This window comes from Spinacia oleracea, chromosome 1, assembly GCF_020520425.1.
Source record: "Spinacia oleracea cultivar Varoflay chromosome 1, BTI_SOV_V1, whole genome shotgun sequence".
In the NCBI taxonomy this organism is placed as follows: Eukaryota; Viridiplantae; Streptophyta; class Magnoliopsida; order Caryophyllales; family Amaranthaceae; genus Spinacia; species Spinacia oleracea.
In genome coordinates, this window is record NC_079487.1 from 116167497 (window position 1) to 116188811 (window position 21315).

General features: G+C 35.0%; 4 protein-coding genes across 5 annotated transcripts; 1 reads left to right on the forward strand and 3 right to left on the reverse strand.

Annotated features, from left to right (window-relative positions):
- Positions 1 to 1072: 1072 nt before the first annotated feature.
- LOC110797535 (uncharacterized) lies at positions 1073 to 1742 on the reverse strand. Its single transcript, XM_022002655.2, has one exon. It carries the CDS (start codon positions 1678 to 1680, stop codon positions 1216 to 1218), a length of 465 nt encoding a protein of 154 aa, XP_021858347.1. The 5' UTR covers positions 1681 to 1742; the 3' UTR covers positions 1073 to 1215.
- A 665-nt stretch (positions 1743 to 2407) lies between these two features.
- Positions 2408 to 5967, reverse strand: LOC110797547 (uncharacterized). The gene is made up of 2 exons (XM_022002670.2): positions 5581 to 5967; positions 2408 to 3535 (listed from the first exon to the last, which is right to left on the reverse strand). The coding sequence occupies exons 1-2, from the start codon at positions 5864 to 5866 to the stop codon at positions 3381 to 3383; spliced, it is 441 nt and encodes a 146-aa protein (XP_021858362.1). The 5' UTR covers positions 5867 to 5967; the 3' UTR covers positions 2408 to 3380.
- Positions 5968 to 8999: 3032 nt separating this feature from the next.
- LOC110797546 (ATP-dependent Clp protease proteolytic subunit 3, chloroplastic) lies at positions 9000 to 13188 on the reverse strand. Its single transcript, XM_022002669.2, has 5 exons — positions 12754 to 13188; positions 11627 to 11741; positions 11005 to 11180; positions 9497 to 9592; positions 9000 to 9409 (listed from the first exon to the last, which is right to left on the reverse strand). The coding sequence occupies exons 1-5, from the start codon at positions 13057 to 13059 to the stop codon at positions 9131 to 9133; spliced, it is 972 nt and encodes a 323-aa protein (XP_021858361.1). The 5' UTR covers positions 13060 to 13188; the 3' UTR covers positions 9000 to 9130.
- Positions 13189 to 17648: 4460 nt separating this feature from the next.
- LOC110797545 (E3 ubiquitin-protein ligase SINA-like 10) lies at positions 17649 to 21311 on the forward strand. 2 transcript variants are annotated; one of them, XR_002535860.2, is made up of 3 exons: positions 17649 to 18026; positions 19405 to 20127; positions 20972 to 21311. XR_002535860.2 is itself a non-coding variant. In XM_022002667.2 (2 exons), exons 1-2 carry the CDS (start codon positions 17742 to 17744, stop codon positions 20062 to 20064), a joined length of 945 nt encoding a protein of 314 aa, XP_021858359.2. In that variant the 5' UTR covers positions 17649 to 17741; the 3' UTR covers positions 20065 to 21311. The 2 variants fall into 2 exon arrangements, 1 of the variants encoding a protein (XP_021858359.2); XM_022002667.2 differs by having other exon boundaries at positions 19405 to 21311.
- Positions 21312 to 21315: the final 4 nt, after the last annotated feature.

Below are 21315 nucleotides of genomic sequence, written 5' to 3' on the forward strand. Positions count from 1 at the left end.
ATTTTCTTGGTCTTCTAAGCGTCAGCCTACTCTTTTTAGATCAAGTGCAGAGGAATAATATAAAGGCGTCGCAAACATCGTTCTAGAGGCGTGTTGGCTACGTAACCTTCTTCTAGAGTTAAATTGCCCTCTACGTCAGGCCACCATTGTTTATCATGATAATGTCAGTGTTATTTATTTATCCAGCAACTCTGTCCAACATCAGCGCACCAAACATGTGGAGATGGACATCCATTTTGTTCGCGAGAAAATGGCGCTGGGTCAAGTATGGGTGTTGCACGTTCCTTCGCGGTATCAGTTTGAAGACATTTTCACTAAGGGCCTTCCTCGATAATTGTTTTTGGATTTCAGATCCAGTCTTAGCGTACAACCTCCTCCCGCTACGATTGCGGGGGTGTGATAGAGATAGAAATCAACTAGGATTTAATCTCTTAGGATATTTGATGTATATTAGACTTCTAGTCATATTAGTGTTCCTAATCCTATTAGAAATCATATTGTAATCCCTATATATATTTGATCAATGGAATACACTCCAATTCAAGGAGTTTACACAATCTAACATATATTAATCTTATCATAACGTACAAATATCAAATGAATTAACACAAATACATATCCAATATATATTTAATAAACATGGACCTTATAAAAGGTCATTTTCTGACTTAATTTTGTTATTAGTTGAGAAGCATATGTTGACATGGCATGCTTATGTGTCATGATTTATATTGGAAACTAAAATATTTAACTTATATAACCTATTATACATGTTACAAAAAAAAGTAGGAAAATATTAATATTCTAATTTGTTTCCTTCTTTATATCGACAACCTTAATTACATATTTTTATAGTAAAATATTACATTGGATAGCATACGTGGCGCCTATATGTGCCAATTAAACTGTGATACGTAAGATTGTGATAAATTTTAGTTGTTGCAACTTGTGACATTTATCAGATTCTGGATGCTCTTAGGATTCCTGTGGGAGAATTCCCGTTCAGGTACTTTACAAAGGTTGTAAAGTATGTTTTTAATTTTGAATCTATAGAAAAAATCTTCAAAAGGCGGAAAAAAAAAAAAGTATAGTCAATACAATAAATAAATTAATGAATAACTTAAAAAACAACCTATTCAATTCAACAACAAATCTAAGGCTAAAATAAATAAAATATGTACATTTTGAAGATCCAATTAATTAAATTAAAAATTACTATAACTTGATGATGGTATCAGCAGCCTGAGCAAAGTGTAAAACAAGCAAAACAACCGAAGTCGGGACGCTCAACGTAAGCAAAGCCAATGCACCAAGGGCAACACTAGGACGAGCGTTCATCAATTGAGTTTGCACCACACCTAAAACCTTGCAAATATACTCGTCATATTGAGCATACATTTGTTTCTCCCACCCCATCCACTCGTTTGGAGGCTCGTAATTTCTCTCCACCATCTTCATCTCGTGGATTCTTTTTCTAAGAACAATCATATTTTCATCTACTAAACGACCTTCATATTGAGATCCGTATGAGTTACTCCTATGAAGAGATGAAACAATTGTAATATTATTATTATTGTTGTTGTTTCTTGTTCGCGATTTGGGTTTCGAAGTTTTGAGGAAGGGAGAAAATGTTGAGTTGAGAGGGTTTCTTATTATTGAAGAAAGAACTGTAGTTTCCATGATTATAAATGAAATTTTTGATGAAACTTTGGTGTAACAAGTTTGAAAAAAAAAGGGTTTATGTTTGTTTGATCATATTTCTCACGGAATGGTCCAAATTTATAGGACAAACACAAATGAATGTTGAACCAATCTAGAGACAACACGTGGCACAATTATCAATTTTAATTGGTGAGTTATGGTTTATAATATTAACCGGCAGCTATACGCGTTGACTTCTGATAAGCATCGAGATGGTTTGATGGCAGTTATGAGGACTTGTGACGAACCGTTTGGCGTAATTAAGAAGTGAAGTTCTAGAATATATTTATTTTGATGATGATTCGTAGAAGCAAATACCAAAGACTTTTAAAAGAAGCTTCCTTTAATTTATGTTTTTCATTAGATGCGGCGATCAAGGCGGCATGTACATTTGAAGCAACGGATTTTACTACATGTACACTTAGTGTAGAAGACATCTTATGCACCATGATTTTCTATTGGTTGAAATGACATATTTTTTTTCTTTTATTCTCATTTTTTACTGGGTTTAATGATGTGTTAATAAATTAATGGTGATGTACATGAGAATCTTGTACACTAGGTGTATATGTAGCCTTTTCCTGATACAATTGTATTTTGTTTCTTTAAGATATAAGCCGTACTTCACATCTGACTCTTTCCTTAACATAAGTCCCACGGTTTTTCCAAGGGGCCAAACAAGAGGGACGACTGGAGCAGTTGACAATTGATATAGGCGTTGTTTAGTTAAAAGTCAACTAAACGAGGCAACAACCAATTGTCATACAATAATTAAACTACTTCCTCTATATCATTCAAATTATTCTACATAGTTACATTTTTAAGACATAAAGTAGTTTCGTATCAAAAAAATCAACATTGATAGCTTTGGTACGCTGTACTTGGGCGTGTAGCAAGTGCCAAGTAAAGCAAAGAAAAAACATTTAATTACTCCGTATTTTAAGAAAACTGGATTGGAATTTGTAGAGAGACAAAGGGAGGGAAAGAGTAGGATTCAATTTTCTTCCAGCCTCCACAAAATCAGCACCCCTGCCCCTATATCTATCGACTATCGACTATCGGCAGGGAACCTTTCACTGATGGGCATTGCTTGGATGAGTTCACTAGCTATCTCTCCAACTGGAAAAACTCTAGAATAATGTCAACTTCCCAATTGCAGACTCGGAATCAATAACAGTTGTTACCTTCACCTGCTCATGGTAAACGTTGCTGTCCTTGTCAAAGATCCAAATACCCTTCCAATTTCTGATATCTGTTACATTCCCTACTTTGATCAAGAAAATCAGAATAGCTTGCACCACAGTTTTCATCATGCTTGCCAACCATCTTCATTTCCTGTTGAGCTATAGATTTGGACTACAGATTGTTACTGAAACTAACAAATTAATACATACAACAACCTCAGTAAAAACAGACTTGCAAACAAGACAGCTGCTCCAGTGACAGGGACAAGGACAAGGACAAGGACATTTTTACAAATGCCATACATTTTGTCCATCAATCTCTTCATTCTTTTATGCAATTGCATAGTTGCATAAGAATCAGGGATTCCATATGTTCGAATTGAATGGTGACAATTCAATGCTACAAGAAACTGCAATAATATTATCTTTCCCGACTTCTTTACAAAAACCAATAGCTTAAAACAGTGATGACCTTATTTGCAAATGGCAGCACTGTCAATCATCGTAAGATGAGTGTGGGGCTGAGGTGCATCCAGGGTCAAATGGGTCTTCCGATCCACAACAATGCCAGTACTGTAAAACTTGACCAGAATTGGGGGTGTTCATCGTACCTCCTGTGTAGACACTCTCAAACTTCCTCTTTGTCTCTCCTGCTTAAGGTGATGAGAACCAAATAAGGATCAAGAAGCAGGAAAAACAAGCAAAGAATACTAAACAATCCAAAATGAGACTTACACATAAACAGACCCAGATAAATATTTAATGTTACTTTAACCCTTCGTTAAATCCTAAATTAACCTTCGGCCTTTAGTATACAATGCATACAGAACTTTGTGAGAAGCAAAAAAGAGAGACAGAGATAACCCTGTTCACAATATTGAAAAAATCTATCCTACAGATAGTAAACGAAAAGTTTGGTTTGGATTAGCTGTAAGCAGCATGATGTCTATCCTACAGCTAGTAAACAAAAAAGTGAGTTCGGATTAGCTTTTAGCAGCATGACGCCAGTCAAGTCACAGATGGATTCTAGATCAGACAGGTAAAATGGAGAAGTCTATTTGAAGCACTGATAGAATGTGCGATGGCCATGGTAATTTCTTGCTGATGGGACTGGGAGCACCAATATGGGAATGGGAGTATTATGAACAGACCAGCAGGCAGTCAGCAGCAAGAGACCATGTTTGCTGCCATATAAATCTATTGAATTGAATCTCAGAGTTTCAATGTAAACACTTTCTCTCAAATCCATATCTTCTTGATAAGCACCTGATTAAAGAACTAAACATATAATCGATAGATCTATATTTTAAAAAAATCTATCAAAAAAATCGGGAAATGGCTCTCTGGCTAGGTTAGGGGACACATTTTTAGCAAAGCCCAACATATCACCAACAAAAGCTACCCCACAAACAAAGGATCATAAGCACTATGCAAAATACAACTGGAGGCAAAGTCCAATGGTTTAAAATGATACAACCCAACTTAACCACATGGTGTCTAGTCTAATACCACCTCCACATCAGAAGAGAGAAAAAGGGAAGCTATTTTCAACCAATAAAAACAATTAAGACTTGGCTGTAAGCTCACTAGTTATGTTCAGACAATCAGCGACAGATTCTCCAATAACAACACTGAACCATGAAAGGTACCTCTGATGTGAAGCTACGAAGAAGTTCCAATGTTGACTGTTGGAGACTGTTATAAGCGCATACTAAAGAGTAAAGAGTCATGTCAACCCTTAAGTACGATATTTAACAGAATTCTGAAGTACTTTTGAAGGAACATCCTTATGCAAAATATATTCCATCAGTTTGGAAATCATAGTCATATTGCCTCGTCCCCTATATACGTCATATTAAGATGATGTGCTTGGACTAATATATCCCATCTATAATAATCGTGTCATCCCTATCTTCTCTCCATTACATACTCATTGGAGTACTGCAGACGAGCAAGAAATAGTCTAGGTACTCCTAGGTGACTAGGTCATCTTAGTGTATGGTGGAGGCTCTAATTATGTAATGACTTGGCAGCGTCCTCCGATAACGGTAACATACACAAGAAGTTGCTTGTTTATGCTTGAGCCCCTTTTGTAAGTTCCACTTCCATTAATCAAATCATTCATCCCTCCCTCATATTACTGTCGAATTTGTGGTAGAATTGTGAGTTTATTACAGATTGAGTAGAATTATTCAAAAACAAAATTTGACTCTTAAGGAATGAGCATTTACATTGTTAATATGGTTACGAAGTATTAAGTATGTTGTTTTCATAAGCAACAAAGGTACATTTCTTAAGCAAACCCAACAATTTCCTCCAAAAATCGACATGATCACTATACATCGTGGATTCGTGGCCGCGGCAAACGTACATACGTAAATTACTAAGTGTATATAGTTTGCATCTCCAATACTCCATCCTACTGTCAGTCTGTTATCTGTCAAGTTCCCTCGTTGATCATCCAACTATTTCCACAAATATAGACACCAAAATTGACAATTCCAATTCTATTACACCTCATGTATCCAAGTCGGATATTAACAAAGGGAGCACATGTCTTAATCTAATACATCAAATTCACCAAAACAGCAATTAATTCAAGTAGTTTATTACTAATTAAACAAAACCAGAAAACGAGAAAAAAGAGCATAAAAACAAAATTAAAATCCTGGAAATGGTGTAATTTAAAGGGTACCTCCAAAATGAGCAGTGTGAAATCGGCAAGCAAGAGGGTGATTGAGAGCTGGATCGAACTGGGTTTTGCAACTTTTGCAAGTTCTTAGGGTTCTACTTTGGTTTTCTGAACAACAATTAATTATTTGTCGGAATTTGTTCTTCGTTTTAGCAGTGGGCAATTTTACAGAATTAGTCACTAAGCATGTGGAATCTATTGAAAATGGAGGATGAATTTTGGGAATTGAATGGAATTTGAGGGTGGAATTCATTGATGAGTAGGAGAGAGAGTGTACAATTTTGGGCATTTCGGATTTGCACCGATTTCTTTTGAGGTTAGAACAGGTCCTTGGCTCTGGTCTTTGATGATTACCTTCCTATTGTTTCAATTTTATCAGATGAATTGGTATATTAATTCCTCTCCATTTAAAAACAAAATTATGAATGATCCACTTCTTAATTCAACGAATTTAGCCCCGTAATGGCGCAAATGTATGACAAAAATTGCATACACAATGTGTACAATAAATTTGTTATACACAAATATAATTTTTATCCAAATTATTCTAACTCTACGTTGTTTTCTCTAACTTTTATATTTTTTTAAAAAATTGATAGATAAACCTTATAAAGGGTTCAATAATTAATTTTATATATTATTAGCGATTTTGAAAAATATTTTTTTATTAAAATGAAATTTAAAAATATATAACTTTTACATATATAAGGGTAACTTTTAAGCATTTTACATTAACTTTAACTTCGGTGTACAATATTTATCGTACACCCCATGTAAATAAGAATTTGTGAATGCATGAAGGGGAAGATAAGATAAATTAATTTTGCAATCGTATGTAATACACTAATACATATTATAATTATACCAACTAATAAAATTTCATTTTTGTTAATTACAAACTCAAACATCTAATTTTGACAATTACAACTTTAAACGAGTTAAGCCCATTATTAGAGTCTAAATTTTATAAAGAATCATTAATTGAGACCTCACTTTTTTTTGTTCAATAATTGGGACTTAAGGTTAGATTTATGTTAGTTTAACTCACCTTTAGTTCAAAGTTGACTATTCAAACTAATAAAATAAATCAAACATAAATTATAAGAGCTACGACTTATGAGTTAGTACATAGTAATATAGTATAATGTGTCAATTTTTTGGAGGGGTTTATTGGGTTTATTTCGTACTACGTCTTTAGATTTGAGTTAATGGGTACTCCGTATTTATTAATTTTGTAATTTTTCTTGAGATTAATGATTGAAATTGGTTAATTTTGTGATTTTGTATGATATTAATGCTGCTAAGTTTTATTGTTTTTGTGTTGATTTTGATCATTTTGTTATGGTTGTTTGATTTTGATTTTTATTTATTTTTTATTTTTATGTTTACTTTGTGATGTTTATATGTTAATCACATAAGGAAAAGAGCGAACTTTTTGCATGATTTCTAAATTAATTGAAAGTAAAATGATGTTCGGCCATTGTTCGAATGAAGATGCTTTTTAAAAGGGTGACATGTAGTGGGAAGTATGATAGATTTATACAGAGTACGGAGTATTTTTAGATTGTGACTCGTATACTCATTTTCTTTTTTAAAAAAATGAGTCGGAGCGGTTGGGTTATGCTAAATAGGTCATGAGTTCATGACTTGACCTGACTAAATATGACTTGTTTATGACCCAAATCGACCCATTCATTAAGTTTGAGCCCTACCCATTTTATAGGACTATGTTCAAACACTCAAGTGAACATTTTGGTATTGTTGAGTTTCTATGTTAAATTATGTGAATATTATAAATTAGTTATTTAACATTTTTTGGTCAAATTTTGCTGAATTGTGAACAAACTTATTAATAAAGGAAATAGAAATTAATGTGGTGTTGGTAGTTTCCGACGATGTTCGTTCAAGACGGAGATATTGGAGGAGTAAGAATAACAAAAAATTAATTTAATTAGTTTTATACTTTTACAAAATTAAAATGTTATTATTATATTTCTTAACTCAAAGACTTAACATTCTTTAACCACCATAGTTAACTTCAGCTAGAAAAGTAACATGAGGTCCCAATTATTGACCAAAAAACATTAAGGTCCCAATTGGTGATTTTTTTGTAAAACTTAAACCCCAATCATGGGGTTAACTCACCTTAAACTTATACATCCATTTTATTACGCCCCGAATTATTTTTCGGCAACAATCATCGGAAGATGATGTCATAAATTTATACTTCCTCTGTTCATGTTCCTTAAATATTGCAACATGGTTGACTTTACGCTTTCCAATGCATATTTTGACTCTTAATATCTTGAATTATGTATAAAACATTATAAAGAAATTATATTTAGAAAATATATATTGATACGAACATAACAAGATCTCACATGGCTACAAATTTTTCTTACGTATGAATAAAAAAAATGATTAAAGGTCCAACGTGAATAGTGTACAGAATAAAATAGTGCGATATTTATGCAACATAGGAAGATTTATATCCAAAAATAATACTCAAGTCCAATAAAAATATATTTATGATTTGTTTTCTTCGAATAAAACAAATACACAACCGGTAATTATTTCATATTTATAATGTTGTATATACGAAGTATATTTCCCTCTGTCCCATAATATAGTACTCGTTTGACATTTTCCATGGGAATTAAAAAATTTGAAAAATAATATTATTAACTATTAATGTTGTTGTACTTTACTATAAAAGTATACAATTTATTTTATAATTTAAATAAAAAGTTAAAAGACAATAAAATAATAAATTATGGGACCATATTTTTCATGGTAGAAAATTAATTATTGGACCACACTATTTTTTACGATACAAACATTGATTATGGGACTACATTTTAAAGTAAAAGTAGGATAGTTGGAATATTTAAGTTGTTTGATAAGGAATATTGGGGGGAAAATCAATTAATTAAATAGAAAATTACAAAAGTAGGCACAACATTTCAATACATCCAAAACGAAAATAGACACTATATATTGGGACGGAGGGAAGAGCATCTCCAATGGCAAGCTAATTTCTAAATAGTTTGTCATACCACATAAGAATCACACGCTATTCTTATTGTTAGCTTTTGTAATCCAATGGTTACCTACTAGCTTGTTATTTAATTTTTGTCCCACTTGTCAGTAGTAAATCAACCATTAATAACTCTTTTGTCAAGCAAATCAGCTTGGCCAAGCAAGGCCAAGCTAATTTGCTTGGCCAAGCTAATTTGTCATTTTCACTCCAATGATCAAGCTAGTAGCTTAAAACTTTTAAAAGTTGCAAGCAAGTCTCTAGATCATTGGAGTTGCTCTTATACAAAAGATACATGTTGATCAAAGTTTAACTGGGTTTGTTTTGATGGTCAAGAGTCAAGACGATGGAAGAAAAAAAAAGAAAAAAAAAATACCAATAGCAATGGAACAACTACCACAAAATAATCATAAAAAATGCAAGGTTACACATATATCAAATTACTTCTACGTGAGTAAAACAATTTGGAAAGACAGTGTAAATCTATACTGGTTGGAGAAATGTGGGTGATGGCCCTTATACTGAAGTTGGGGTTTCCTTATCTAGTTGAGTACCCTTGTTCTCGTCAGCATATCCAGTCTGTGACATCTTGCTCTCGGATGGAAGATTCTTCCTGGCTTTGCGGCTACCCTCGATCTTCCATTGATCCCACACCTTTGTTTTTGGAGGTGGGGCAGTATCTCCGATGGGTGCAACCAAACCCACCTTACCATCATCGATAACTGCATCTACTATTCCATATTCTTTTGCCTCCCATGGATTCATGAAATTGTCACGATCAGTGTCAATTTCAATCTGTAAGAAAAAAAAGGAGATTAAAAAGGCATATTAACGAAAGCTACATTAGATGTGATTTGGCTAGAGCATTTTCATACAACTAACCTGCTCCTCTGGCTTTCCTGTGATTCTGGACATGATTTTGTTGAGCTTGACTTTGTGGTACGCCATTTCTCTGATACGTATGCTCATGTCTGTTGCCTATAAATAATAACAAGTAATCATCAACACGCATGACAAAAAAAAATACTAGTATGCATTAATATCTACAACAGAAACAATGACGGAATGATTAAGCTAGCTTTGAAATTAGAGATAACAACAGATCTCCTGATAATAAGTGCATAAGAGGTTGAATAATGGAATAGGAACACGACAACATGCAAGCAAGAGAAAACGAGTACATCAAGAGGACCATGTTGAGTTTGTAAACAAAAAGTAGACAACATATGAAATAAGCAAACAGGATAATGATAGTCTCTTCTTATTGGATTATAAATGACAATTAACATGGTATTGTTATCCAGCCTCCTAAATGGTCTGAGTGTTTGGTGTCTTCGAGGCATGCGTGAATTATGTAGGTGTCGGTGTTAGAATTTGGTACATGAGTAAGCTGGTGTTGGGTATAAGTGTATAACGACCGCTATCATGCTAACCTAAATCTCAAGAGGGTCACATCTGTTTGGGATCATGTTTTGGGATGCATATAGAAGTATCCTGAATAAGCCTTGGTGTTGCCACCATCATCAGCTGATTAGCATACTAATGGCAGAGGCTGAATGTTGACAACTCATAGTAGCAAAGCTGAATAATATATGTAGATTTCATCAGAAATCAAACAAAGTAAAATGTTTGAATAGATTTATATAGGATAAGAATTTAATAATAAGCCAATTTATGTTGGACACAAAATTGCAGTTTAAGGAGGATGGTCAGTCAAAATTAACCAGGATATGAATGCCTAAACTTAAGTGTCATAATTAAGGTAGTGGAGGAGGTCAACTGGTGAAGTAGTCAATCATTTGAAGAACTTGAGCAAAATGATGGAAAAGAAGTAAAAGGGTTTGGTTCCACAAAGTTCTCAAAGAAGTCTTCAGTTCCTCATAAAATCATAGTGGCAACAGTTATATACAATGGCAATTCAATATACGAAGCACAATGAAGTTCAATTCTGTACGCAATAATCACATTCTCTTCAGTTCCCTTTAGCTGGAAACAAAATGATTCTTAATGCTTTGACAGAAAGTAAGTTACAAGCAAAAACAGAAAGAAAAAAAAAACCCAGTAAACCACTAGCTTAATCATTTTATTTTGCCAAAACCAATTCATCTGAAACCTAAACCATAACTCCAAAATAACTACAAATTATCAAAGATCTAAATGATGACAAAAGGTTGAACCTTTACAAAAGCAGAAAAAGATTATAGTTTTCAGACAGAAGAGTTGATGATCGAGATGCAAAACAAAAGAGCAAAATATATTGGAGCTCAGGACAGATCGCAATAGAGAACAAGGATAAACGAGAGTCTAGTTTCATATTCAAGAAGGGGAGTATTCCTTCATGGAAATCTGGAATAATTAAGTATTAAAACAAATAGAAGGCCGGAATTTACCTTGCCGCCAGCTGTTCCAAGTGGCTGATGGATCATCACTCTTGAATTTGGCATGCAGTAGCGCTTGCCTTTACTACCAGAAGCAAGAAGAAATGCTCCCATGGACGCAGCTAATCCCATACAAGTGGTAGATACATCTGCCTTGCACTGTTTCATAGCGTCATAAATTCCCATCCCTACAAATGAAGTGAATAGATCAGCTGTAGAAGTTAACTAAAACCAATGGCACTTTTCCATTATAGAAGAGGAATCTTCTTGACTTTTGACCTGAATTTCCCTTTCTGCTTAAATCAGGAATTGATACTAGATTGAAGTAGTGAACAGACAATAACAATAAAAGGCTTGTTTTCTGTATAACAAAATCTAGAGACAAGCATCTGAACATGGTAAAGTATAACGTGTTTTCGAATCATTCTCACGATACAATCTTATGGAAGTATTGAAGTAGAAAGAAAAAAGAGTTATCAGACACGGAAGAACTCGTCTCAGTAGCAAAAGGTTCGAATCAGTTGGTAAGCGTAACATATTTGACAATCTGCCTCACAAAAAGTAGAACTATAACAATCCGAAAAATTGAAGATGATTGAAGGATACACAAGCTAAAATGGTTAATAAGCCAAACCTGCAGTCACTGATCCTCCAGGAGAGTTGATAAACAACTTAATATCCTTCTTGGGGTCTTCTGCGTCTAAAAGTAAGAGCTGGCTTATGACAAAATCTGCTGTAGTGTCATCAATCTGCAGACCATTATAGCAAAAACAAAAATTAACTTAATAAACTACAAAGTTTCAGAAGAATTCCTCTTGTCCTAATCTCATTGAAAGTGTGTCCAGAAAATTAACGAAGAACCAAGCTCATATAGGCTTCTCTTGCCATTAGCAATTAAAACCCCTTGAACACAGCAATCATTCACTCCACACTCCACACCCTTCAACTCCACACTCCACACTCCACACTCCACACTCCACACCCTTCAAGTCTCCACACCCTTCAACTCTTCAAGTATGTATAAGACCAAATTGTTCAATTTCCACAAAAGAATACTAATCCTTTAATCTTTCAAAGAATCCTTCATTAGTGGTTGCGAACTCCAAATCTAATTACCCAACATTTCCCCCCTTAGGCTCCGTTTGGTAGGGCGTAAAACGTTTTCATGGAAAACGATTTTCCCCTTTTTAACCATTTTACGTTGTTTGGTTGGGTAAGGGATGTAAAACAATTTTCCATTACTCTCTCAAAGATGGAAAACCCTTTTCCATTTGAAAGGGAGGGAAACCACTTTTCCTTCTTTCCTCCTTACCTCCATCTCCTTTCTTCCCCTCAATATTCACCATTTTCTCCCATTTTCCTTTAAGTTACCAAACAAAGGAAAACTAGTTTGGAATTGTGTTTTCCCTTGAAAACTGTTTTCCATGGAAATTCGTTTTACAATGAAAACGTTTTACGCCTTAACAAACGGAGCCTTAGTCCTCTGAAAATCAATAATCAATAATTAACATCAATAACAAGCTTATCACAGGAACCCATATGCAATCCCTAAAATTAATCAACCAACCAAATTTTCAACATCCAACCTTAATCCCAGCTAAACTCAATCGACAATTTCAACAACAATGTAAAAGAGTCGAATAATTTCACAAAACCCCTAAATATTCATCGAACACAACAAAATTTCAAAGCCAAATGATTCATAAACCGATAAGAAATGGAAAAGGAATTGAAACTAAACGAGGGGAAAAAGTTACTAACTTGAGAACCCAGAAAGATGATTCTCTGACGAAGAAGCATGTTGGTAATATCAAGTTCTTCAAATCTGGGCAACCTGGGGGCAGCGGTGGCTGAAAATTCCCAATTCGAAGAGAGGGTATTGCGTTCAATTGACCCTTTTAAGGCCTTCACATGGGTGATTCTGCTTCTGTTTTGATTCCATGAATTTGTTCCAGAAAAAAATGACGGGGTTGAAGGTTTCAATTGTTTCAAGCCATGGTTGAAGAAGCTGAGTGGCTTTGTTGTCGAAGATGATGGTGTTGTGAAAGTTAAGCTGCTCATTTCCATCGTCTTCTTCTTCCTGCTACTACTGCAGCTGAGAGTGAAGCGAAGGGTATTGAGAAACAATGGAGGATTTTCAAGGATTGGGTAAACGAATCAATGGGGTTATTTTATTTATGAGACTTATTATCGTTCTCCCACCATTCTTTTTTATTGACTTCACTAAGAGGGTTGTTTGGTTGACATCTAAAATTGGGGGAAGTGGGAATTTATGGGAATTTATAGATTGGCTAGTTATTTGGTTGACATAAAAAAGTAAAAATGGAGGAAGTTGGAATTCATGGGAATTTTAAATTCCTACAAAACATGGGAAGTAAGTTACCTAGCTCTCCCTTGGTCAATCAAAGTTCATGGGAATTTCTAATTCCCATATTGTCAACCAAACAACTTAGAAAAATTCCCATGAATTTAACAAGGGAACTAATTTCCCTTGAATTACAACTTCCTATGGGAATTAAATTCACATGTCAACCAAACAAGCCCTTAATATAATATAACTTTCGGATTCATTTGTATTCACTTCGTCTCTTTTTGTTCTTTACTTTTTTTTTTGGTATTTTAAAGGTTAATTTGTTTTTTACCACCTAAAAAATTAAAAATTATTTTTTACCACCTAACAATAAAATAAAAATTGTCTTTTACCACCTCTTAACTAAAAATGGATAAAAACGTTATGTGAATTAATGGGAAGTAAGGGTAAATGGTAGCTTATATACATGAAAATAGTGGGATAAGAGAAGGAAATAAAAAAATATAGTCGTTGAAATGGGATCGCATAACATTTTCGTCCACATTTTCGGTTAAGAGATGGTAAAAAACAATTTTTAGGTGGTAAAAGACAATTTTTATTTTTTTAGGTGGTAAAAAACAATATATCAATTTTTTTAGGTGGTAAAAAACAATTTACCCTATTTTAAAATGTTCTTTATATTTCCTTTTATATTATCACATAAATGATTTATTATTCTATCAAAATTTGTGTCCAATTATTATTTTTACCAATTAAATTCATTGATTCATTTAATCTCTCACACTTTTCCATTGGGACATTAAAATTTTCTCATTTCCCAATATCAGAATTTTGATAAAAGTGAAAACATTATAAATAAACGTAATTTATCTTGTTTAAATAAAAAAAATTGAGTAAGCTCGATACAAATTAGTTAAGCGTTAAAACGCGTGAAAAATACCAAACGTAAAGAACAAAAAGAGACGAAGGGAGTATATGGTTAAAGTATTTTTAAGAGAAATTTATTGAAAATAGCATTTTTAAGAGTTCAAAATGACTATGTATTAAACTCATTATTAAATGCATTGACTTGTTCCATGGGTTGGTTAAAAAGATAGCAATATGAAGGGTGTTCAAATAAACCACAATAATCACATGATAAAGCACAAGACATGACACTATAAGGGAATTGGAGAGTAGGAGGACAATGAGGGATACAATTGGACCTTTGAAGTTGTGTGACGAGAGCATTGAACTTTGAGCTCAAGGCATGGATCGGCTCAAGGTCATATTTCCTCCTTTCCTTTCGCTTTCTCTCCTATCATCATTTCAATCTTTGCAATTCTGAACCATCGTCAATGATATCAAAGACTTCCTCTAGCCTCTTCTTTATGATCGGACCCCCGTCTCCCATATTTAGAGTCGTTCTACAAGCCATCGATAGCCAATGGTAGAAGCAATGAAGGAGCACCCCAAATCTATACCATGGTGAGGGCATTGAAGAATGAGCTCGTTGAATCTCCCACACGACTCTTGAAGAGTTTCATCGGCCTTCTCTTTAAACGTCATCATCTTAGAACGGTAGTCGGCGGTTTGAGCGGGACTACTATACTTGTTGATAAATGTTTCTGTGACTTTATTCCAAGAGGTTAAGGAGATTGGTTTAAGATCATCTAGCCACTTCCTTGCATTACCAGCGGATGTACTCTTGAGTAACCCCATTATAATTCACCATTGAACAATAGTCCACAAAGGTCTTCAAGTGCTCCCTTGGGCTCTCTATCCTAGACCCGGTGAATTGACTTCTTTGCACCATTCCTATGAGTGCGGGGTGTAACTCGAAATCCCTCACTTCCACTGGTGGAAGGAGGATAGCATTCCTTGCCTCGTAAGCCCCGGAGGCTCCATAGCTTCTCAACTCATTTGCCATCTCAAAAGTGTCACTTGAAGAACTTTTGAAAGACGGAGACTTTCCTTTTCTTCGTCTGAAGTTTCTAACTCTTTTTCCTCAAAAGAAAAAGGGGTTTTTTCTTGATGATCAATGGTTGTGGATGCTTGCTGCAAGCATCTTCACCTAGCCCTAAATGTCCTCTCAGTTTCCAAATTTTGAGGAATGAGCGGAGAGATTCTAGGATTCCTTGGCATGCACACTAGCTCAAGCAAACATTAGCATTGAAAACCAAAAATAAAAGAAGAAAGCAATTAAAAGAACTAGACTCATACACTAAATGCTACTAAATTTAGTTGCAACTCCCCGGCAACGTCGCCAATTTGATAAAGGAAAAACTAGGTCGCTACTAGCCTCACCTAAATCAAAAGAAATTACTTAAACTAACCACTAAAACAAGTAAAGTGGAAAGTAATGGTCGATATCCACGAAGACTTGCGGGTTTTGTAACGATTAGTGCTTGGCATAAGCTAGTTCGAAAGAGGGTTTTTAGTTTGAAAAAGAAATGCAAAAAGAACTAATTGATTAATAAGAGTTACAAAGATTAGAGACACTAGGGGATTGGGGTTCACCAAGGGACACGTGCAATAGGGGATTAAGGGTTTAAGAACAAAATAGGCTTGCAAAGGCAAGTTGAAAAGGGAATCGGCATTTAAAATTACTCACAAGGCAATGAATCATGTTCCCGCATTAACTCAAAACTAGAGAGATAACCAATAAAATCCAAACTGTAATCATACGACGCAAGGACTCACAATCCCTTGCCAAGTCAATACATCGCATTCCATTGACCAAACAAGGTTACGTCTACCAAGAAATCAACGAATAATTCCCCTTCGACTTATACATTTAATTGCAAAAACTATTAAACCTCTACCTTAAACCCCCAAACATAGAAACTCTTGACTACACCCTAACCCCTAGATGGGAAACTACTCAGTCATGGAGTTAACCACAAAATTCAACATGATATATTCAATGAGAGAGTGCATTAATCGAAACAAAAATCTATAACCAAATAGTCTAGACAAGTGAAATGGAAAAGGTAAGATAAAAATGCCTATTTTTAGGGTTTTTGATCAATGAGAAAACAAAGAGAACAAACAAAAGAAAAATAGAATTTAATGATAAAAATGAAAGTAAGAGTTGAGAAGTTTTACAATGAAGCTTAAAATCCAAGCACAAATGAGAAGACAATGAAGTTCCTACTTTCTCTCTCTAACTCACTAAAAAATCTGAAAATAAAAATGGAAGGTGTCTTGAAAAATGAAAAAAACTATCTATTTATATGCTTTGGCAAATTAACATTAAATACAAGGATGCTGCTTTTATGTGTTGTTGTGTGTGCGCATAGAAGGTGTGTGCGTGCGCACACATGAGGGTATGTAGGTGCGCACAAATGCAGGTGCGTGTGCACACGAAGCAAAGCTGAGAGAAGACAAGTGGTCATTCGAAGTGTGCATGTGAGGCGCGCCTGAGGCTTTGAGCATCGCTGCTTGAGGCGTTGAATGGCCAACATTACCAGTGCGTGGGCAGGTCTGGGGCATGTGCGCGCGCACAAATTCTCAATTAGTCAATTGGTTACTGATCGTTTTTAGCCCATTCTATGTGTGCGAACAAATATCCGAGCGTGCGCACAAATCTCTTTTTCTTTCTTGTCCAATTTTCTTCTTTGTGCGTGTGCACATGTGGTGTTTTTGCGTGCGGACAACCCTGCTTTCTAGCGTTTTCTCCTTGAAAATCATGATTTGCTCCAACATAACCTATGTTAGCTCAAAGCTAATGAGTAGCATATAAAATGATATGAAAAGATGCAAAATTAAATAATAAAAGAACGAAAAAGAGGAGAAATCCTAAGCTAAGAGCGACATACTTTCAATAAATAGAATTTTTTTGGCTTGTTCAATCCTGTATAAAAACTAGAAATGAGGATTACGTTTAGCCAAATACCAGAATTGGAATTTGTTTTTATTTGAGAAAAATATCATTTCATCCACTCTTCTAACTTTTTGTTATATCTATTAAAAATGAAAATAAAAAAAATCATACTTTCTTTGGTCCATAAATATAGCGATTTGTACCTAAGAAACAATGTAATCATGTGGTATATTTTTAAATTCGTATCAATATATATTTTTTTAGAGTGAAAGTATATGTCGAGAAGCGTAAAGTTACCCATGATGCAATATTTTTTGGTGTACCATCCGGTTCACCCTTATGGCTAATCCGAATTCGGGGCGAGTTCTGAGTAGATAGGTTCCAATCCCCTCCCAATTGTTGTTGCGGGGGATCGAATACGGTCCTCCCTACCAAGTTCAGCCTCAATCACCACTGAACCAACATGCAATTGGTATGATGCAATATTTAAGAAACTCATATCTTTTATCCTCCCAATTAAAAAAAAAAAAAAAAAAAAAAAACTCACGGATACTTTTTAACCTTCTCATGGCAAACAAAATGGCATTTCTGGGTTTTTGAATTGACTAATTTACAGATAAAAACTCAAATTTAATGGTGAAATTCTCAATATTTAGAGATGAGGGTGATGAAGAAGACGACGAAGAATTCAGCATCCTCAGCCCCAAAAGGAGAAGAACTTACAACCCCCCTCAATCCTCTTCCTCTAATTCAGATCAACAGCAGCGACAACAATCATCAGAAGATGAAGCTGTTGATTATTCCGACTTTCCAGTTGGACACACCAATTCGGGTGGGTCCATTTCGGTGATTTTATCCGATCCGGATGTCTTGGATTGCCCCATTTGCTTCCACCCTTTGACTATTCCTGTCTTTCAGGTACGTTTTTTTTAAAGAAACTAATTCCTTTTGCTAATTTATTTCTGGGATTGGTATTATTGTTTTTGAAATGATACAATTTTAAGTGTTGTGTTATCTTTAAGAATCAGTCTGAAAATAAATGAAACAACAAGGGAAGTTGGAATTGAGAATTGGGGTAATTGGTTGGGGAATTGGGGAGTGAATGGATTGGTGGTGAAACAATTCAATTTTAAATGATTAGAGACTTGGATCGGCTATGGAGATACCTTGGATACCGGTAGCGTTGTGGCAAATGGTTATGGTGGTATATGTTTGTAGTGGTATGTTGTATAATTTGTGGTGGTATTTTAGGTGGTTGGAATGTATTAAAGCTTGGTGTTTCACGGAGAGGTACCTATCGTTGTTGGATACGTTGAAGGAGTTTGTTTTGGCATGTTTTTTTGAGGATAGAGTTAATGACTTAATGCTATAGGGTGTTATAGTTATACTGTAATGTGGTTATGATTTGCTTTCTTTGTGTATGCAACATGATGAGTTTGACGGTGGAGTGGTAGTGCACAACTTTTTCTTGTGATTTTGTAAGCCTAGAATTTTTGGACTTTATGGTTTGCAAGGTAGTGGAGGGATAATGTGCTATGTTTTGTTGATTATATAGCATGCTTCTTTTCTTGGTCTTGGACAAGTTATGAAATTTATGATGGACGCGTTTGTATCCTAGGATTGTTGATGGTTGAAAATGTTAAGATTTAAGATGATGTTGGATTTGTTTATCAAAAAAAAGATGATGTTGGATTTTGTTTCTCTTCCATTTTCACTGGCTATTAGGGTCGTGGATGGTTATTTACAGGAATGCTAAAGTATCATGTTTTGGCGTTCTATAACAAGTGAAGTAGTGTAGGAGTTTTCCCCTTTGGAATGACAATGTTTTTTCTGTTCTCTTGTAGCCTAGTCGAGGCATAGTGTTGTTTTCATTCTTGAAGCTATGACTTATAATTAGACAAGTGACGTTAACCTAGTTCAATTTCTTGTCCAAGGACACATCGTTGAACATGAAAATGAGGTTGGTTTTAGGCTCAAAGATGGTTATGCAAGAATGTTTTTTAACTTGTAGTATCTGCAGTTTTATTTGTAAGTTGGTACTTGGTAGAGTTGGTACTTCGGACTATCCAATTTACCTTGTCATATGTGTAGTTGTGTTAATGTATAAAACTAAAACCAACTCAAATGCTCATTTGAGGAACTTTTAACGAGTTTCATTCTTGAAGAATCTGAGTATACTACCCCATTAAAGACCTTTTTTTTTCAGATATAAAGCTTATATTAAAAAACCAGAGATTTGAAATCTAAGCAATCACTCAACGAGTATATATGACATTATTATTGTCTGCTTGTGTAGTGTGACAATGGGCATATAGCATGCTCTTCATGCTGTATCAGCATTTGTAATAAATGTCCCTCATGCTGTGGGAAAATTGGCAATAACCGCTGTCGGGCAATTGAGAAGGTTATTGAATCAGTTCAAGTATCATGCTCTTATTTAAGGTACGGTTGCAGAGACAGTATCAGTTATTGTAAAAAACATGAGCACGAGGAGAAGTGCATCTACGCACCGTGTTCATGCCCTTTTCCTGACTGTCTCTTCCGGGGTTCACCTAGAAGACTTTCAAGCCACATGTGTAAAGAGCATGTAGATCTTGTGACTCGCTTCCGCTACAACTCTATGTTCTCTGTATCTCTTGGGATGGATGAAAAAATCCTTGTTCTTCAGGAAGAGAAAGATGGCATTTTGTTCATCCTGAGCCAGGGAAACTCAATAGCAGTTAGATGCGTTGATCCAAGCGTCTCAAATGGAAGATTTGCATATGATCTTGTATCAAGCGGAGGCGGCACCTCTCTTAAATTCCAATCTTTCACACATTGTACCACAGGACAGTTAAACGATCCTCCACCTGTAGATTATTTTCTGATCCCTGATTACTTCTACCAAAGTGGTGGTTGCCTCAAGCTGGAAATTTGCATATGGAGTAAAGATGCCTCTCATGCAGGCATCACTTAAGCAGTTATGGCCATTTGACAGTAAATGGATGAAGCACAGTTCAGAAATGCGAACATGCTAAGGGTAATGTTCTGTTTTGGTACTTTATTCAATTTGGCTCTCTTGAAATTTTAGCTAAATTCCAAGCAAGGCTATCATAGTGTGCATGAAATCAAGTTCACTTTGTCTTTGTGAAAACCTACCAAGAGTACCAACTGTTCCCTCCAGAAAAAGGGCTTTAACCAATCATAAATTCATAATGTTAGAATTTTGGTCTACCCCTTTCTTGCTGATACTAAATAAGTGTTACCTTTTCATTTTGATGTGTCTCGCTGTGTGTTTCTGTTTTTTGCATTAAATACATGCATGCTATTAATATAATGCCCAGGTTTTCTGTGTTTTACATGCATTACCTTGTGAATTTTGACATGCTTCAGACAATTTGACACAATGTAGCCGTGCACTTCCTCATCATGAAGTATAAATTTTGACTTTGAACTGAGAGAAGGTTTATTAAACGCTGCTTGTACCCTTATCTTGAAAAAAAATCAAGATATTAGAAATGGGAATTCATTATCATTTTGCATTCATGCCTGTAAGCCACAGTTCTCTGCGTTGGCTACCCCGCATATTGTTTCCTTGGTAAATTAGTTAGAATACAATTGATTTTAAACCCTGAAACCAACTTTAGCTTAGGTTGAGTGAGATTTACCTGAAACTTTACTTGTGCTAGTTATATGGTCTGTCTTACATAGCTGAAGTGTCAAATATGTATGATGATTCTTGGTTTGTTTTTGCCCCCACTGGTTAGTCTTAAAGAAGTTTACATGCTGTACTTTTCTAGAGCATAAGCACTTAAAACCTTAAGACGATGCACTCTAAATGTTTTTGGCAAAAGATAGTGAACTTGATTTCATGCTGTTTAAAGCCTCAAGTTGGGGCTCATTTTGGGAAGGTGGTGGTGATACTTGCTTGGCAGTTTGGCGCAAAATTTTCAAGTGTTGAAGCTTTCAGAACAACTCCCTGTCGGCCTCTGGTGGATTTTTCTAATGTGTGTTGGGGTGTATGGCAAGGATATGTAAATAGGTTTTGTAAATATGTAAGTTGATCAATGGAGAGACATTATGCTTGCCTCTTATGTTCATATGTTGTAATAAGTGTACTTGGGATTTTATTTTTTTTGAAAGGAAGTGTACTTGGGAATTAAAGACATGTACTGTATGTTTTATAGTTTGAACTGAAGAATGGTCTGCAACTTTTTATTTTTATTTT